The sequence below is a fragment of the Babylonia areolata genome, chromosome 8 (genome assembly GCF_041734735.1).
Source record: "Babylonia areolata isolate BAREFJ2019XMU chromosome 8, ASM4173473v1, whole genome shotgun sequence".
Classification (NCBI taxonomy): Eukaryota; Metazoa; Mollusca; class Gastropoda; order Neogastropoda; family Buccinidae; genus Babylonia; species Babylonia areolata.
Genome location: NC_134883.1, coordinates 50641901 through 50662590, shown reverse-complemented (window position 1 = coordinate 50662590; position 20690 = coordinate 50641901). Strand labels below are relative to the sequence as shown.

General features: G+C 44.6%; 1 protein-coding gene across 1 annotated transcript in view; it reads right to left on the bottom strand.

Annotated features, from left to right (window-relative positions):
* LOC143285316 (uncharacterized) overlaps positions 1 to 20690 on the bottom strand; it is a 64345-nt gene that overhangs the window by 13751 nt on the left and 29904 nt on the right. Inside the window, exons 4-8 of the mRNA XM_076592580.1 lie at positions 18399 to 18967; positions 10861 to 11016; positions 8972 to 9165; positions 8044 to 8156; positions 5387 to 5505 (exon numbers count right to left, since the gene is read on the bottom strand). Of these exons, the coding sequence (XP_076448695.1) occupies positions 5387 to 5505; positions 8044 to 8156; positions 8972 to 9165; positions 10861 to 11016; positions 18399 to 18967 (1151 nt within the window). The remainder of the gene's footprint in view (positions 1 to 5386; positions 5506 to 8043; positions 8157 to 8971; positions 9166 to 10860; positions 11017 to 18398; positions 18968 to 20690) is intronic.

Here is a 20690-nt window from a genome sequence, read left to right as displayed (position 1 = left end):
TGTGGTGTGCTGTAGTGTGGCTGTAGTGTGGTGTGCTGTGTTGTAGTGTGGCTGTAGTGTAGTGTGCTGTGCTGTGGTGGGCTGTAGTGTGGTGTGCTGTGGTGTGCTGTGCTGTAGTGTGGTGTGCTGTGTTGTGCTGTAGTGTGGTGTGCTGTGTTGTGTTGTGCTGTGTTGTGTTGTGCTGTAGTGTGCTGTGCTGTAGTGTGGTGTGCTGTGTTGTGCTGTGTTGTGTTGTGCTGTAGTGTGGTGTGCTGTGTTGTGTTGTGCTGTAGTGTGCTGTGCTGTAGTGTGGTGTGCTGTGTTGTGTTGTGCTGTAGTGTGCTGTGCTGTGTTGTGCTGTGCTGTAGTGTGGTGTGCTGTGTTGTGGTGTGCTGTGCTGTAGTGTGCTGTGCTGTAGTGTGGTGTGCTGTGTTGTGCTGTAGTGTGGTGTGCTGTGTTGTGCTGTGCTGTAGTGTGCTGTGCTGTGTTGTGCTGTGCTGTAGTGTGGTGTGCTGTGTTGTGGTGTGCTGTGCTGTAGTGTGGTGTGCTGTGTTGTGCTGTAGTGTGGTGTGCTGTAGTGTGGTGTGCTGTGTTGTGTTGTGCTGTAGTGTGGTGTGCTGTGTTGTGCTGTGCTGTAGTGTGGTGTGCTGTGTTGTGGTGTGCTGTGCTGTAGTGTGGTGTGCTGTAGTGTGCTGTGCTGTAGTGTGGCTGTAGTGTGGTGTGCTGTAGTGTGGTGTGCTGTAGTGTGCTGTGCTGTAGTGTGCTGTGCTGTAGTGTGTTGTGCTGTGTTGTGTTGTGCTGTAGTGTGGTGTGCTGTAGTGTGTTGTGCTGTGTTGTGCTGTGCTGTAGTGTGGTGTGCTGTAGTGTGGTGTGCTGTGTTGTGTTGTGTTGTGCTGTAGTGTGCTGTGCTGTGCTGTGCTAAGCTGTAGTGTGGTGTGCTGTAGTGTGCTGTGCTGTGCTGTGCTGTTGTGTTGTGCTTTAGTGTGGTGTGCTGTGTTGTGCTGTGGTGTGGTGTGCTGTGTTGTGTTGTGCTGTAGTGTGTTGTGTTGTGCTTTAGTGTGGTGTGCTGTGTTGTGTTGTGCTGTGTTGTGTTGTGCTGTAGTGTGTTGTGTTGTGCTGTAGTGTGGTGTGCTGTGTTGTGTTGTGCTGTAGTGTGTTGTGTTGTGCTTTAGTGTGGTGTGTTGTGCTGTAGTGTGGTGTGTTGTGCTTTAGTGTGGTGTGCTGTGTTGTGCTGTGGTGTGGTGTGCTGTGTTGTGCTGTGCTGTGTTGTGTTGTGCTGTAGTGTGGTGTGCTGTGTTGTGCTGTAGTGTGGTGTGCTGTGTTGTGGTGTGCTGTGCTGTGTTGTGCTGTAGTGTGTGTGCTGTGTTGTGGGTGCTGTGCTGTGTGTGCTGTAGTGTGGTGTGGTGTGTTGTGCTGTAGTGTGGTGTGGTGTGTTGTGCTGTAGTGTGGTGTGTTGTGTTGTGCTGTGCTGTGTTGTGCTGTAGTGTGGTGTGGTGTGGTGTGTTGTGCTGTAGTGTGGTGTGTGTGTGTGTTGTGCTGTGTTGTGTTGTGCTGTAGTGTGGTGTGGTGTGTTGGTGCTGTAGTGTGGTGTGCTGTGTTGTGTTGTGCTGTGCTGTGTTGTGCTGTAGTGTGGTGTGGTGTGTTGTGCTGTAGTGTGGTGTGCTATGTTGTGTTGTGCTGTGCTGTGTTGTGCTGTAGTGTGGTGTGGTGTGGTGTGTAGTGCTGCTAGTGTGGTGTGGTGTGTTGTGCTGTGCTGTAGTGTGATGTGTGCTGTAGTGTGTGTGGTGTGTTGTTGTTGTGCTGATATGTGGTGTGCTGTAGTGTGTTGTGCTGATAGTGTGTTGTGCTGTGTGTGCTGTGCTGTAGTGTGGTGTGCTTTTGTGTGTCTGTGCTGTGTTGTGTTGTGCTGTAGTGTGTTGTGCTGTGTTGTGTTGCTGCTGTAGTGTGTTGTGCTGTAGAGTGTAGTGCTGTGTTGTGTTGTGCTGTAGTGTGTTGTGCTGTGTTGTGCTGTAGTGTGGTGTGCTGTAGTGTGTGTGCTGTTACTGTGGTGTGTTGTGTTGCTGCTGTAGTGTAGTGTGCTGTAGTGTGTTGTGCTGTAGTGCTGGTGTGCTGTTCTGTGCGTGTGTTGAGTTTGTGTTGTGCTGTAGTGTGTTGTGCTGTAGTGTGGTGTGCTGTAGTGTGGTGTGTGTAGTATAGTGTGCTGTTAGTGAGGTGTGCTGTAGTGTGTCTGTGCTGTACTGTGGTGTGTTGTGCTGTAGTGTGTTGTTGGCTGTAGTGTGGTGTGCATGTGCGTAGTGTGGTTGTGCTGTTGTGCTGTGTGGTGTGTTGTGTCTGTGCTGTAGTGTGTGTGCTGTGTTGTGTTGTGCTGTGTGTGTTGTGCTGTGTGTGTGTGCTGTGTGTGCTGTGTGTGTGTGCTGTGTGTGTTGTGTTGTGCTGTAGTGTGGTGTGTGTGTTGTGTTGTGCTGTTGTGTGCTGTGTGTGTGTGCTGTAGTGTGCTGTGTGTGTGCTGTAGTGTGTGTGCTGTGTTGTGCTGTAGTGTGCTGTAGTGTTTGTGCTGTGTGGCTGTGTTGTGCTGTCTGTAGTGTGTTGTGTGTGCTGTGTGTGGTGTTGTGTTGGTGTGCTGTAGTTTGTGTTGTGTTGTGCTGTAGTGTGCGTGTGTTGTGTTAGTGTGTGTGCTGTAGTGTGTTGTCTGTTGTGTGTCTGTGTGTGTGTGTGTAGTGTGGTGTGCTGTGTTGTTGCTGTATGTGGTGTGCTGTGTGTGTGTGTGTGTTGTGCTGTAGTGGTGTGCTGTGTGTGTTGCTGCTACTGTTGCTGTGTGTGATTGCTGATGTGCTGTGCTGTGTGTGCTGTGTTGTGTTTGCTGTAGTGTGCTGTGCTGTGTTGGCTGTGTGGTGTGACGTGTGTGTGTGCTGTCTGTAGTGGCTGTGCTGTGTGTGTGCTGTGTGTGCTGTAGTGTAGTGTGCTGTGTTGTTGTTGTGTCTGTGTTGTGCTGTAGTGTGCTGTGTTAGTGTTGTTGTCTGTCTGTATTGCTGTGTAGTGTGGTCTGGTCTTGTGTGTGACTGAGCTTGGTGCTCTATTGTTCTTGTTGTGCGTAGCTGTGCTGTTATGTGTTGTCTTATGTATTCTGTTTGTCATCGTCTGAGTGTGCTGTGCTGTGTTAAGTGCTGTAGTGTTGTCTTTTGTGCTTGTTTGTTTGCTGTGTGGCTTGCTGTACTTGTGGGTATGTTGTGCTGTACTGTTGTTCTGTTTGTACTGTTTGATAGTGTCTGTGCTAGTTTTGTGTTTGCTTAAGGGGCTGTTTTGTGTATAGTTGTGGTTTGTGCTGGACTGGGGGTGTTTGGGGGTTTGCTGTAGTGGGGTTGCTGGTGATGTGGTGTGGTGTTTGGCTGTAGTGGCTGTGCTGGTTGTGTGAGCTGTTGTGCTGAGTTCTGTCTTGTCTGTAGTTTCTTGTGTGAAATTCAGGCTGGTCTTCACGGAAAAAGTGCACTGCCACATTGCAGTGCCATCCTTTTATTTTCTTCTTTCTTTCGTTCTGCAGGTACATTTGTTTTACCCAGTGTATTTGATTGTGTTGTATCTACTGTATTACTTTTTGTCACAGCAGACTTCTCTGAGTGAAAGTTGAGCTGCTCGTCCTGGGAAAAGCATTCATAAAGCAGTGCCCTCTTTTATTCAGGCACTCTGTCTCAGGTGTATTTGTTTTGCCATCAAAAAAGATTTTTCTGCTGAATTCTGTCAGACAACCCTTTAGTGTAAGCATATGATAGGAAGTATGTTCTGTCTCTGTCTCTCTCCTCCCCTCTCCATCATGTTCACATGTTCATTCACATGCATGTCTTGCTATGTTTTTGAAATAAGTTTACACACCACCCCTTCACAAGGAGCTAAGGTCTTTTTGGAATAAACCATCCCAATCCAAATCACATGTTCATTCACTTTAATTTCTTTCTGTTCATTTCATTAGTATTTAAATGGATCTAATGAAATCATTCTGTGATTATAAAACTTGAAAATAATATTTTAGTTTATATAAATCTGAAAGCTAAATCATCAACAGGCATAAATATGCTACTAAGAAAAACAACAACAACAAAAATTCCTAATGATTAAACCCTTGTTCTGTGTGGCTTGTTCAGGATTAAAGAGGCAATGCCAGTCTGAGAATAAAAAGCTATTTTGTGTTTTGCCATTTTCTTCTGTCTTGCTGCTGTGTGAACATGTCAAATGATCGGTATAAGGACAGGCCGGTGCTTCCTTTTTGAGGAAGTGTCTGGTTTGTTCCAATGTACCTTTTATTTACCTGTGTGCTAGCCGAATCGGTAGCGAAAGCAGCACTGACTTGAAGTTGTGTACCTTGTGAATGGAGAGAGTTACCACTCTTTACTATTTGTTAATCATTATGATTAAACACTTTTCAAAAACCTCGTGGGAGGCAAAGGTGTCTGTCCCGGAGTATTCTCAGTAGAATTTCAGACGTAACAAAGACAAGAGGGCTGTGAAGCCTTTAAGATGTGTACCTGATACACACTGGCCCAATCGAATGGGCACACACACACACAAACACACACACACCACAACACAACACAACAAAACACACCACACCACACACACTTGTAGTTGAACATAAATATCTGAATCAAAGATCAGTGTTGGACTGTCAGTGTTAAGTGGGAAGTTTCTTGTTTGCACACAGTTAATCTTGCTGTGAATGGCAACTAAAATGTGACAGACAGCTAGGATTACTGGGATTTTAGGGGTTCTTTTCTTAATGTTTTTTAGCCTGAAAAAGCACTTCCCCAGAAGTGTGAGATTTTCAAAAGTCAATACAGATTTTAATGAATACATTCTTTTTTTTTTAAACATACACATTTGTTGTGATTTTTTTTTTTTATAGAAGTATTTATACAATGCTGTGACTTACAGGAAATTACAAGAAGTGTCAATAATCACCCTGTCAGGCAGTCAACAGAAAATTAGGTGACAGTGACCTACAGTTCAAATCATATCCATTCACACACACACACACTCACTAACATTGACACACAAACACCAACACATGCACACACACACACACACATCGACACCTGAACACCACCACACCCATACACATCAAAACACACACACACACACACATACACACTAACATTGACACACAAACACCAACACACACACACACATCGACACCTGAACACCACACCAACACACATCAAAACACACACACACACTAACACTGACACACAAACACCAACACACACACACACACACACACATCGACACATGAACACCACCACACCAACAAACATCAAAACACACACACACACTGACACACGCACACGTACAGAAGGTGTGTACAAAGACAGACAGACAGAGCATTTCAGCCACCGTGCGATGACGAGGTCACACTGACCACAATTTCTCCTGTCTCATTCTCCTGCAGCACCAGTCGATAGTGCTTCACCCTCTCTGGTTCCCACAACAACATCGCCACCAGAGGAAAGTCTTTGTCAGTCAGGCGCCGCAGTTTCACTGAAAACAGTAACATGTCCACACTCAGCTCTTTCAAGTCTGGCCTTAACCGCTTCATCGCCAGTCAATTTAGAGCGCAAAATTTCCTTGTGCTACAACCACGGAAAAGACGGTGTCTACTCTAAGAACAGCTGTGAGGTGTAGAAAATTGGGCCTATCCTACCACTGAAAATGAAGAGCATTAGGTTCATAGACAACAGACCCATGATCAGGTCACATTTCAGTGGCATGGGTGCGGTGCTCTACATTGGCTGGTGCTGAAATGCAACACTGGCAGTGAAAGGGTTAAAACCCACCTCTTCCTAAAATAGCCTCCCTTCCCTGCCTGCCTCTTCCTTGTCTTCAGTTTCTCCAGTTTTAAGAGTTACACATGTGTGTGAATGACTGGTGCGAAAGCGCTTTGATTTGTCTCTGCACAAGATCCAGCGCTATATAAATACCATTATTGTTATTATGTACAACCATGTTTTATCATCATCAATATAAATGTTGTAATCTAGTGCAGATAGTTGGAAAAGCAAGTGCCTCCTCTGCTGTTCTGATGGTCATAGCAGGACATGACTGGCTATCGTACACACCTCTAAAAGAGGGTGTAGTAATGGTCACCTTCTATAGCAGGACATGACTGGCTATCGTACACACCTCTAAAAGAGGGTGTAGTAATGGTCACCTTCTATAGCAGGACATGACTATCGTACACACCTCTAAAAGAGGGTGTAGTAATGGTCACCTTCTATAGCAGGACATGACTATCGTACACACCTCTAAAAGAGGGTGTAGTAATGGGTCACCTTCTATAGCAGGACATGACTGGCTATCGTACACACCTCTAAAAGAGGGTGTAGTAATGGTCACCTTCTATAGCAGGACATGACTATCGTACACACCTCTAAAAGAGGGTGTAGTAATGGTCACCTTCTATAGCAGGACATGACTATCGTACACACCTCTAAAAGAGGGTGTAGTAATGGGTCACCTTCTATAGCAGGACATGACTGGCTATCGTACACACCTCTAAAAGAGTGTGTAGTAATGGTCACCTTCTATAGCAGGACATGACTGGCTATCGTACACACCTCTAAAAGAGGGTGTAGTAATGGGTCACCTTCTATAGCAGGACATGACTATCGTACACACCTCTAAAAGAGGGTGTAGTAATGGTCACCTTCTATAGCAGGACATGACTATCGTACACACCTCTAAAAGAGGGTGTAGTAATGGGTCACCTTCTATAGCAGGACATGACTATCGTACACACCTCTAAAAGAGTGTGTAGTAATGGTCACCTTCTATATCAGGACATGACTGGCTATCGTACACACCTCTAAAAGAGGGTGTAGTAATGGTCATCTTCTATAGCAGGACATGACTATCGTACACACCTCTAAAAGAGGGTGTAGTAATGGGTCACCTTCTATAGCAGGACATGACTGGCTATCGTACACACCTCTAAAAGAGGGTGTAGTAATGGTCACCTTCTATAGCAGGACATGACTATCGTACACACCTCTAAAAGAGGGTGTAGAAATGGTCACCTTCTATAGCAGGACATGACTGGCTATCGTACACACCTCTAAAAGAGGGTGTAGTAATGGTCACCTTCTATAGCAGGACATGACTATCGTACACACCTCTAAAAGAGGGTGTAGTAATGGGTCACCTTCTATAGCAGGACATGACTATCGTACACACCTCTAAAAGAGGGTGTAGTAATGGGTCACCTTCTATAGCAGGACATGACTATCGTACACACCTCTAAAAGAGGGTGTAGTAATGGGTCACCTTCTATAGCAGGACATGACTGGCTATCGTACACACCTCTAAAAGAGGGTGTAGTAATGGTCACCTTCTATAGCAGGACATGACTATCGTACACACCTCTAAAAGAGGGTGTAGTAATGGGTCACCTTCTATAGCAGGACATGACTGGCTATCGTACACACCTCTAAAAGAGGGTGTAGTAATGGGTCACCTTCTATAGCAGGACATGGCTGACTATCGTACACACCTCTAAAAGAGGGTGTAGTAATGGTCACCTTCTATAGCAGGACATGACTGGCTATCGTACACACCTCTAAAAGAGGGTGTAGTAATGGTCACCTTCTATAGCAGAAGATGGTCGTGAGTAGAACAATTTGTTTTGACAGGGTAGCAGAGATGATCTGTTTACACTTATTTATTCATACATGCAACAGTGAACCCAGAAGTGAATTGAAGAGAGAGGGAGATTGTGTGTGTGTGTGTGTGTGTGTGTATGTAAATGTCTGTGTCTGTACATGTACATGTGTGTGTGTGGATATTCATATACATACTAACATACGCACGTGTGTGCATACAGAATATTTTATTATCTCAAGAGATAATTTTTAACAGTGTGTGTAAGATACATAACACACCAGAATATTTAAAAAAAACCCAGGAGACATGTCCCTAGTCTTTAAAGCGCATGTGTGTGCGTGCATGCGTGCGTGCATGCATGTGTGCGTGCGTGTGTTGAGAACGATCGCATGAGCGAGTTCTTTTCTCTCTGATACGCACCCAGCTTGTTTTTCTCGTTGAACTCCTGTGCGTACATGGCGAACTTCCTGGGGTGGTCCAGGATGTGGAATTTCTTCAGCAGGCCTGCCACCACTTCCTTCGTTGTCGTTTTACTGTCCACACAGCATCATCAACATCATGTGGAAAATAGGGGCTAAATCAAACCAACGCTTGCAACAAAGAGAGAGAGAGAGAGAAAAGAGAGTGTGTGTGTGTGTGTTGGGGGGAGGGGTGCGAGTGTGACTGTGTGTCTGTGTAAGTGCAAGTGTGTGTGTGTGTGTGTGTGTGTGCACGAGAGTGCTGAGTGTGTGTGTGAGTGCAAGTGTGTGTGCATACTGATGATGATAAAGGATGATGATGATGACGATAATGATGATGATGATGGCATGTGGGTCTATTTAGGTTCAGGACAACGCGACAAGGCTGTACTCTATGCTTCCTGTCATAACGATATCTTATCAATTACATAAAATTGCGACACACCTGGTGTTTGATTGGAGTTGACAGTGTCGTGCGGCATGTAGAACACCTGTGTGTGTGTGTGTGTGTGTGTGTGTGTGTGCCAGTGTGCACGAGTGTTGAGAGTGTGTGTGTGTGCACGAGTGTTGAGAGTGTGTGTGTGTGTATGTGTGTGTGTGTGTGTGTCTGTGTGTGTGTGTGTCTGTGTGTGTGCCAGTGTGCACGAGTGTTGAGTGTGTGTGTGCGCGTGTGTGTGTGCGTGTGTGCATGCGTGCATGTGCACACAAGTGTTGAGAGTGTGTGTCTGAGTGCCAGTGTGTGTGTGTGTGTGTGCGTGTATGTACTGATGATGACGATAACGATGATGATGCCATGTGGGTCTATTTAGGTTCAGGACAACGAGACAAGGCTGTACTGTACACTTCCTGTCATAACGATATCTTATCAATTACATAAATTTCCCACGCACCTGGTGATGTGGATGGATTTGACGGTGTCTCGCGGCATGTAGAACGCCACATGCTGCGTGCTCTGCTCCACAATGTGCTCCCGTGTCAGCAGCTCGTAGATGGACGGGGGTCGCGCCCCCAGCTCCATGGTGATTGGTCGGATCAGGTTGAGGGTCACACGCAGGAAGCCCTGGAACGACTCGCCGTCCTCTGTCTGAAAACAACGACATGCTCCGTGGATCATCGTCGGTCCTGAAAGAAAGCGGACACCTTCCTCCCTTCACCTTCACAGTCTGCCCAAGAAAAGCAGAGATCTGAATCGTTTTTCACTCACTTGTGTGTGTGTGTGTGTCTGTGTGTCCGTGGTAAACTTTAACATTGACATTTTCTCTGCAAATACTTTGTCAGTTGACACCAAATTTGGCATAAAAATAGGAAAAATTCAGTTCTTTCCAGTCAACTTGTTTAAAACAATATTGCATCTCTGGGATGGGCACAAAAAAATAAAAAATGAAGCCTAATAATATGCAAACTGCATTTACTGTTATATTTATATTTTTTTGTTTTCTCTAAACTTGGCACTTTGACCTCTTATTCTGACACAACTACAAGAGGAGTCATTATTATCATTTTTTGTTCAAACAGGAACTTCTTTTGCTAAGCATGGAATTTTTATTTATTTTGCAAACGTTTTGGTGCAGATAGTAAAAAAGGGAAATTAATCTGTAATTAATGCTAGGGGACTTAATTTATCACAAGTGAGTCTTGAAGGCCTGGCCTCTCTTGTTTGTTTTAGTTTCTCAAGGAAACGTCACTGCGTTCGGATAAATCCACATACACTACATCACATCTGCAAAGCAGATGTCTGACCAGCAGCATAACCCATCGTGCCTAGCATCTGCACATACTCCAGGTCTGCGTTGGGTTATGCTGCTGCCAGGCATCTACATGTGGTGCAGCATTCACCGATTTGTCAGAATGCATTGACACCCCCCCGCAACCCCTCCCACCCTTCCCTCGAGAAACTGAAACACAGGCCAAGAGAGACAGAGAGTGAACTGGGGTGGGGCTGTGGTTGGGTGAGCAGTCGGGATGTTTGTGAGGTATGTGTGTGTGTGTGTGTGTGTGTGTGTGTGTGTGTGTGTGTGCAAGAGCAAAAGAATCAGCAGTGAAAAAAAACACACCTTTTTTGTATACTGTCTCTATTTTTAGTATACATGCACTGAAAGGTATTTTTAAAAGTTTTTTTTTTGTCCTGTATAACTGAAAAAATAATGATACATGTATAATTCTGAAATCTCTGTTTGTTTCCAGCATTATTAATTGCCTGAATTCACTGAAGGGAGTTTGAGCAGAATAAAGAAATATGCTGTAAACTTTTGGAAGAAAAGATCCTTCGTTGCAAGGGCAGGCATGCCTACCCCCAAATCTGCTCTTCAGGAACAAGACACATTACTTTCAGGGACAAGATATTATTTTGAGGCACATCTCAGCAAACATACAACAGTTGTCTGATGGCTGGAAGCAATGGTTGTAAACATGGAAAAAATGTTCAAAAAGTTGGTGTCTATCCACATGCACATTGGTCTTAACAAATTTACTTCGCTGGTGATGGAAATCAAGTGGACTTTCGCAATATGGCTTCGGTAATATTCAGCAGCATTCGGCAATGGTCGGAAAGCCACCTAAGGCTACACTTGTACCCACTAGATACTTTGGAAAAAAAAAATGTAACGGTCACAATTTTTAATTTTCAGGGACATGCAGCTAATATCCCTATTTCCATGACACCCTATCCATTTCGTCAATTTTCCAGGACAAATACGAGCCCTCAGTAATGGCAGACACGCCTGCAAGGGTTTAGAAAAAAAAAAAAAGAAAAAGAAAAAGAAAAGAAACTGACACTGACCTGCTCCAGGGCGGCGCTGGGCACGAAGTGGTTAAAAGTGTGGATCGTGCGGCGAAGCTCCATGCGGTTCAGCGTGGCCTGGCTGGGCGCCTTGTGTGGCAGCTTCTCCTCCGGGATTGTCCCCGACCGGTACCCACTGTCTGTCTCATCCTTCTCCTGCACGCAGTTCATCAACAAGTCGCATCTTTCTTTCTCCTGCGCCCAGCTCATCACAATCTCATACCCCTGAAAACGGAGTACGTCTGCCTACATGGTGCGGTAAAAACGGTCATATACGTAAAAGCCTACTTGTCTATGTACGAGTGAACGTGGGAGTTGCAGCCCATGAACAAAGAAGAACAACACAGTCTCATCTTTCTCCTGCACATGGTTCATAAGTCTCATCTTTCTCCTGCACATGGTTCATAAGTCTCATCTTTCTCCTGCAAATGGTTCATAAGTCTCATCTTTCTCCTGCATATATAAACAGCCCCATCTTTCTCCTGCACATAGTTCATAACAACCTCATCATTGTGCACATATTAACAGTCTCGTCTTCTCCTACATGCAGTTTATAACAATCTCATTTTTATCCTGCATGTACTAAGAGTCTCCCATCTTTTTCCTGTGTGCAGTTCATAACAGTCTCATCTTTCTCCTGCACGTAGTTCATAGCAATCTCATCTTTCTCCTGCACACAGTTCACAACAATTTCATCTTTCTCCTGCACACAGTTCATAACAGTCTCAACTTTCTCCTGTACGTACTTCATAACAACATAATCGTTCTCCTGAACAAGTTCATAACAGTCTCATCTTTCTCCTGCATGTAGTTCATAAGTCTCATCTTTCTCCTGCACTTAGTTCACAACACTTATCTTTCTCCTAAACGCAGTTTCATAACAGTCTCATCTTTCTCCTGCACGCGGTTCTCATACAACAGTCTCATCTTTCTGCGTGCAATTCAATTCCAAACTATTTTGCCCCTCTCCTGAACACAGTCAACCACATCTTCCTCATCCTGAAAGAAGTCCGTAAAAATCTCATCCTTTCCCTGAACGTTGTCTTCAAAGATCTCATTCTTCTCCTGAACGAATTCTTCAACAATCCCACCCTTCTCCTGAAAGCTCTCCACAATGATCTCAGACCTGAGGAGCTGTCAGAGTTTGCGGACTGAGCCATCTATGCTACACCACATCTGCTTTCAAAAAAATTTTTTTTTTTCTTTAAGGAAGTAGATGCCTGGCCTATTAGTAGCACACAGACCCAATGCACTGGTCAGACACTGAAAGCCTACCGAATTCTGTTTAAAAAAAAACAACAACCCAAAACCACTACCACCACCACTGATACTGAAAGATGGTGGAGAAATCTGAAGTTCACAACACCCGAAGTATTGTGTCCAAACTAAAAACTGTCAAAGCAGCAGCTCAAAATTGTTTTCCTTGAGTCTGAACATCGAAGTATCGTGTTAAAACTAAAAACTGTCACAGCAGCAGCTCAAAATTGTTTTCCTTGAGTCTGAACATCGAAGTATTGTGTCAAAACTAAAAACTGTCAAAGTAGCAGCTCAAAATTGTTTTCCTTGAGTCTGAACATCGAAGTATTGTGTCAAAACTAAAAACTGTCAAAGTAGCAGCTCAAAATTGTTTTCCTGGAGTCTGAACATCGAAGTATTGTGTCAAAACTAAAATCTGTCAGAGAGCACTGGCAGCTCTCCAGCAAACAGATGCAACAGGATGTCCACACCACTGGTCCACAGGCCCTGAAAGCTCACGTGACCCAGTCAGTGACCCAGTCACGCCACTCGAACTAAACGTTTGTCAAGTTGTGAGATAACACAGCTCTAAAATTCGGGTCTTCTTCCCTTGTGAGCTCTCATCTGTGGTAACTAAAAGGACGTAACTGTTCCATTGAATAATTAGTTCCTTCCATCAGAAAGTGAGGAAGTTTCATTTTCAAGGAAGCATCAGAGCAAGCGACCTCATGTTGTATTTGTATTTGTATTCCCTTTTACCACAACAGATTTCTCTGTGTGAAATTCTCCCTAGGGAGAGCGCGTCGCTACACTACAGTGCCACCCATTTTTTTGTATTTTTTCCTGCGTGCAGTTTTATTTGTTTTTCCTGTCAAAGTGGATTTTTCTACAGAATTTTGCCAGGAACAACCCTTTTGTTGCCGTGGGTTCTTTTACGTGCGCTAAGTGCATGCTGCACACGGGACCTTGGTTTATCATCTCATCCGAATCACGGGACCTCGGTTTATCGTCTCATCCGAATGACTAGCATCCAGACCACCACTCAAGGTCTAATGGAGGGGGAGAAAATATCGGCGGCTGAGCCGTGGTTCGAACCAGCGCCCTCAGATTCTCTCGCTTCCTAGGCGGACGCGTTACCTCCAGGCCATCACTCCACGTTACGTACATACACAGGGCAGGATCTCGAGGTCCTGATCAGTGCTCTGGCTTTCTGCCAACATCAGGCTTCAGCTCCTTTTTAAATTAAAAAAAAAAATCTTTTCGGGTGGATGTGGTGTAACGTATATGGATCAGACGGCACACTTTCGCACCTCCTTGAAACTGAAAAGTATCAAGTGGCAGAATGGTGAAGATGCTTATCTGAAATACAATGTTTGTGAGGATCTGGGTTTGATTTTCACTATTGCCCTTTCTCCCAAGTCTGACCAGAAAATCAAACTGAGCGTCTAGTCATTCGCATGACATGATTAACTGAGGTCCCGTGTGCAGTACACACTTAGCGCACTCAAAAAGAACCCATGGCAACAAAAGCGTCATCCTCTGGCAAAATTCTGGAAAAGAAATCCACTCTGACGGGTATACAAATATCAGTATCAGTATCAGTAGCTCAAGGAAATATACATGCATGTACTCAAGGCCTGATTCAGTGTGCTCAGTGATGCTGCTGTCTGGCATCTGCCTACCAGCTGTCGTGTAACGTAATGGATCTGTCTGAACACAGTAACATAATGGATCTGTCTGAACACAGTGACATAATGGATCTGTCTGAACACAGTGACATACATGGATCTGTCTGAACACAGTGACATATGGATCTGTCTGAACACAGTGACATACATGGATCTGTCTGAACACAGTGACATAATGGATCTGTCTGAACACAGTGACATACATGGATCTGTCTGAACACAGTGACATATGGATCTGTCTGAACACAGTGACATAATGGATCTGTCTGAACACAGTGACATACATGGATCTGTCTGAACACAGTGACATAATGGATCTGTCTGAACACAGTGACATACATGGATCTGTCTGAACACAGTGACATACATGGATCTGTCTGAACACAGTGACATACATGGATCTGTCTGAACACAGTGACATGATCTCCTGGAGAAACTGACCTGTCTGAACACAGTGACATGATCTCCTGGAGAAACTGATCTGTCTGAACACAGTGACATGATCTCCTGGAGAAACTGATCTGTCTGAACACAGTGACATGATCTCCTGGAGAAACTGATCTGTCTGAACACAGTGACATGATCTCCTGGAGAAACTGATCTGTCTGAACACAGTGACATGATCTCCTGGAGAAACTGATGTGTCTGAACACAGTGACATGATCTCCTGGAGAAACCGATCTGTCTGAACACAGTGACATGATCTCCTGGAGAAACTGATCTGTCTGAACACAGTGACATGATCTCCTGGAGAAACTGATCTGTCTGAACACAGTGACATGATCTCCTGGAGAAACTGATCTGTCTGAACACAGTGACATGATCTCCTGGAGAAACTGACCTGTCTGAACACAGTGACATGATCTCCTGGAGAAACTGATCTGTCTGAACACAGTGACATGATCTCCTGGAGAAACTGATCTGTCTGAACACAGTGACATGATCTCCTGGAGAAACTGATCTGTCTGAACACAGTGACATGATCTCCTGGAGAAACTGATCTGTCTGAACACAGTGACATGATCTCCTGGAGAAACTGATCTGTCTGAACACAGTGACATGATCTCCTGGAGAAACTGATCTGTCTGAACACAGTGACATGATCTCCTGGAGAAACCGATCTGTCTGAACACAGTGACATGATCTCCTGGAGAAACTGATGTGTCTGAACACAGTGACATGATCTCCTGGAGAAACTGATCTGTCTGAACACAGTGACATGATCTCCTGGAGAAACTGATCTGTCTGAACACAGTGACATGATCTCCTGGAGAAACTGATCTGTCTGAACACAGTGACATGATCTCCTGGAGAAACTGATCTGTCTGAACACAGTGACATGATCTCCTGGAGAAACTGATCTGTCTGAACACAGTGACATGATCTCCTGGAGAAACTGAAACTGAGACAGTAACCATAATGACGTATGGCGCTTGATTTGTTTTAGCTGCAGATTTAACTGAAACCAGTCAGCGCAATGGGTCTATGTGTAGGTCAGGCACCTGCTCCCCTTGCAACTCCCCCCCCCCCCCCCCCCCCCCCCTCTTTTTTTAACTCATTAAGTCCTGCACCCAAGTACTACTCTGGCATCAAAATTTGTCTAATCAAAACAGTCTTCACAATCCTACACGTGCATAAACCACAAAGAGAGGGAACTACCTCTTACAGAATTAACAGATGTGTCCCCACATAACTCAAAGGAAAAACTGTATATTTTCTGCATTATTTCTGCATCCAAACAGCACAGAAGCCCGCTGAAGCTACAAACTGCCCAGGGTTGGATGGGTTAAAAGCAGACATGGTGTAGTTTACATAGATCAGTCCACACACCTATGATGCCTCCTTGCAGCGGCAACTAATCATCAACTATCTGAGAAACGAGTGGCAAAGCCTTCTTGTCCAGTTTTGAACAGTATAATCCAGTACAGAAGATGTGCTTAAAAAAAAAGTAAATGTCTAAGTTAGTCATCAAACTGTTCAGTGAAATAGGAACATCGATATAAATTATGTAATAGCTCCTGAAATCTGGACTGACACATGACCACATGCGCACACACGTGCAAGCAAACGCACGCACGCACTCACACACACAGTCGTATTGACATCGAAACAAACATACAGAGGATCTGCAAGGACGAAAACACACACACACACACATCATAGAAAAAAAACTATTCTATGAATTCAATATCAAAGTGAAGTAGCTGCACCTAGCGATAAATGGGCAAATGTGTGTAACGAATCCGTGTCAGTGAAGACTTACATTTAAATGCATAGTTACTAAATGTATGAGAATCTGAAAAATACCCTACATAACTGGTAACATTCAGCATGAAAGGAAATGCATATTACAATTGTACATTCAAAGAACATTACTTCATCCTGTCCTGATGGTACAACACTAAACAGTAAGAGGCCACTCAGGACTGAGTAATCCTGCTTCACGAATGCCGGCTTACGAATGGGGACTGGAAAGAAAAACTAATACGATGAAGTATCTCAACATTTGTCATTCGACAAAGAATGCACTCTTCGCCAGAAAGCACAACCCACCCTCAGCATAATTCCTTCTGGTTTTTAATCACAAGATTTAATAACTGTTAACAAAATAACAAAGGAGAGTGAATTTGGTTTAATAATCTATTATCTGACTATAGGCATTTCATTAAAGTTCTAACGTTCACACCTGAATGTAATCATTTCTTCTTCTTCTTCTGTGTTCCTGGGCTGCAACTCCCATGTTCACTCCTATGTACACGAGTGGGCTTTTACGTGTATGACCGATTTTACCCCACCATGCAGGCAGCCATACTCCGCTTTTGGGGGTGTGCATGCTGGGTATGTTCTTGTTTCCATAACCCACCAAACACTGACAAGGATTACAGGATTTTTAACGTGCGAATTTGATCTTCTTGCGTATACACACGACGGGGGTTCAGGTACTAGCAGGTCTGCACATATGTTGACCTGGGAGATGGGAAAAATCTCCACCCTTTACCCACCAGGCGCTGTCACCGAGATTCAAACCTGGGACCCTCAGACTGAAAGTCCAACGCTTTAACGACTCAGCTATTGCGCCCGTTGAATGTAATCATTTAACAGGAAGAAGAAGGGAGGAGGGAGGTGAATGGTGAGTTGGGGGTGTGGGTGTGGGTGGGGCGGTGCGGGGGGGGGGGGGGGGGGGGGGATGAGTAGATGGAGGGTGAAATCAAAGATGAATATCTGAAATAAACAGATGCAGCTTAAAAGAAAATTATTTGATGGGCCTTGCAGTCATTAAGGGAAGTCGTTAAGCGAACAAGTATGCTACGCTGGGAGGGCGTTAGAGATGCTAGAAATATGGGAAGAGGCTTCCAGGCTCGGAATCTCTGACGGTTCTCCAAAGCTACTGGCTGCTGGTCTGGCATGAAAGAAAAGACATGAAAAACACATGTTCACATTCTCGTAACCATTCCCTATCACCGTTATTAAAAAAACCCAACAACTACTGAATAATAAGAACAATAATCAATCATACTTTCATAGCGCATTTATCTTGCGTGATGCAACCCAAAGTGCTCTCACACTGCACTCACACAATTTGTATTTGTATTTCTTTTTATCACAACAGATTTCTGTGTGAAATTCAGGCTGCTCTCCCCTGGGAGAGCGCGTCGCTACACTACAGCGCCACCCATTTTTTCAATTCCTGCACGGACACCACACTCACTCATACATAGCCATCCACGCCTCAACTGATAAGTTCTTACTCACCAATGCTAACATGGCTGAGGAATAACCATCAACACTTTCTTTTCCTGCACCTGACACAGTCATGAAAACACCACCCTAATTTTTCATATTTGTATGTGTATTTCTTTTTATCACAACAGATTTCTCTGTGTGAAATTCGGGCTGCTCTCCCCAGGGAGAGCACGTCGCTGTACTACAACGCCACCCTTTTTTTTTTTGCATTTTTTTCTGTGTGCAGTCTTATTTGTTTTTCCTATTGAAGTGAATTTTTTGTACAGAATTTTGCCAGGAACAACGGATGAGCTGTGAATGGAACCAGCGCGCTCAGATTCTCTCACTTCCGAGGCGTCCCTACGCGTTACCTCTAGGCCATCACTCCACTATATAGTATTATCATTATAATAGAAAGGGACTGTATGAATTATCATCATTACTATTCTCATCATCATGTATGTCTGTAAGCATGCATGTGTTTTTTATGAATAGTATATATATATATATACATATATATATAGTTTGCTATGAACATTGAACTTCGTGTGTACTTTTGATGCATTGTCTTGTTATAGTTCGTAAGTTTGCTCACTCAGTGAGAACCAACCTGCCTGTTTTGGTGGATGTTGCAACATGCTGTAGAGTGTCTTTACTGGAACTATCATACTGTAAAGCACTTAATGCTAAATCATTTAATTAGGCACGACAGAAATAAACTTATTATAATTACTACAAATTGCTAAGAGTAAAATCATTTGATCAGGCGCAACAAAAACAAACGTATCACCATTACGGTAAAACGCCAAGTGTAAAATCATTTGATCAAACCCTACATACACAAATTATTATCATCATTATCATCACCATCATCACCATTTTCGTACTCACATTGGACGCCTCGCACACATCCTCCACCACCCCAAGCCCAAGCGGCTCCGCCAGCTCGCCACCATCAACGCTCTTGGCGTTCTGGTTCAGGTCCTTCTCCACACACACAGACGGTGCCACACCTCCTGCCCCTGATGACGGTGACAACGCACTGGATGATAACGACGTTGACAACGACACACAGGCGCCCGACAGAGGGTCTCTCATGGACGACACGCTTGGCGACGAGCTTGACCGACTACACGCGCTGCCTGGCGGGGCCAAGTGGTTCGCACTTTGGGAGGAAACTGTCTGCCCCACAGTGGGCTGAGAGTTCGAGGATGCTGTTGCTGTTGTTGTCGTTGTCGTCACAGGCTGCTGCTGTTTCTGTGGAGATCGGTGTGCCACGATGGTTCGTCGCTCTGTCAGAGAGGTCTCTGCCGAGGCCGTGGAGGAGGGAGATGGAAGACCCGTGGGAGACGGAAGATCTGTGGGCGTGGCCACAGGTCCCTCGCCCGAGCCCGGCGACACAGTGGTGCAGTCGAGGGTGACCGAGGGGACGCAACTCAGGTGGCACGTGTACTGACAATCTGGAACATGATAGAGACCAAATTTTCAGGTTCCTGTTTTCACAGCTTTACATGCAAATATTGTGTAGTTATTCCCATCTACCCATATCCTGGTGCATGCTCTCTCTGTGTCATTTTTTTTTGTGTGTGTCATGTTACTGACATACAGCAAATAAAATGACACCGTGGGAAAAAAGTCAATAAAAGCAGACCAGTCAGCATCCCTGATTTTTGTGCACACACACACATGCGCTAATGCACACACACACACACACACATTTGCTAACAAGCATGTGTTCCCATACACACACAAACAACAAACACAATAACACACACACACACAATAACACACACACACACACACACAAATGCACGCACACACACACAACTTTAAAAAACATACTTTATGTCTGTGATTTGCTAAACATCTGTTATATTGTCCCATAGATAATTTTTCACACTCAACTGTGTTGGTTTTAATTCAATATAATTCAAATATGTATGAGCACATGAATTCACACTGCCTTCATGGGTGTGCACAAGTGTCAAAGTAAATATGGAAAGAAATAAGAACATAAACATACACAGCCACGGACAAACATGCAGACACACACACACGCACACACATGCGCGTGCGTGCATGCACACACACACACACACACACCTGTTTATGAAGACACCCTATCAGACCAAACAGCAAAATATGATGAAAGCTTTCCCCACTTATCTCCCATCAGCCAAAACGGACATGGTTCCCTCAAAAATACACCTCACAAATTACCACCGCCACGTCAACCCAGCGGGAAAAGAGAGAGGTTTGTCGGAAGCTGGATACACTATCACACACAGGTACGTGGAATCACCAGTCCTCTCCATCTCCTCACATCAAGGCAGACCAAAGATCACTGCTGGCTTTTATCCTGAATCCAGCCTTCCGTGCCACGGCTGGCTGCAAGGAAACAGCTTTCCTGCTTTTATCGTGAAAGGAACGATGGCTCCTTCCTGTTGTACATACACACTCCAGTGCTGTTTGCATTCCTAGAGACCGTATCAAATAAAACGTCAGCAACACTGACGGCTTGACAGTTCTGTGGACCCGTGGATGTTCAATCTTCAATGTGTTTTCTTGTACTTGCTTGCACACACATATGCACAGACACACATGGAGGACAAAACACACACACACACAGAACACAAACACATACAACACACACACACACACACACAGACAACACAAACAACACACACACAGAACACAAACAACACATACAACACACACACAAAAACAACACACACACCACCCCACCAATCCACCATGTACCAATCCACACACACACACACCAACATGCACACACACACACACACAGAGAACACATACAACACACACACACACATGCACGCAGGCACACACACACACACACACAGAGAACACATACAACACACACACACACAAACAACACACACAATAACACCCACACCACCCCACCAATCCACCATGTACCAACCCACACACAATCACACACCAACACACACACACACACACACACACACACACACGCACACGCACGCACACACACACAAACACACACTTATGCAAAATGTGCAACCTTTCCATCACATGCCTTTCCACTCAAGACACTTGAGAGTGGGTCATGAGACCTTCACCATTTTGCAGCAAAACCGGTCTTCACCCAACTGTGTGACATGACCTTACAGAACAATGCTCAGTTTGCATACAACTGAG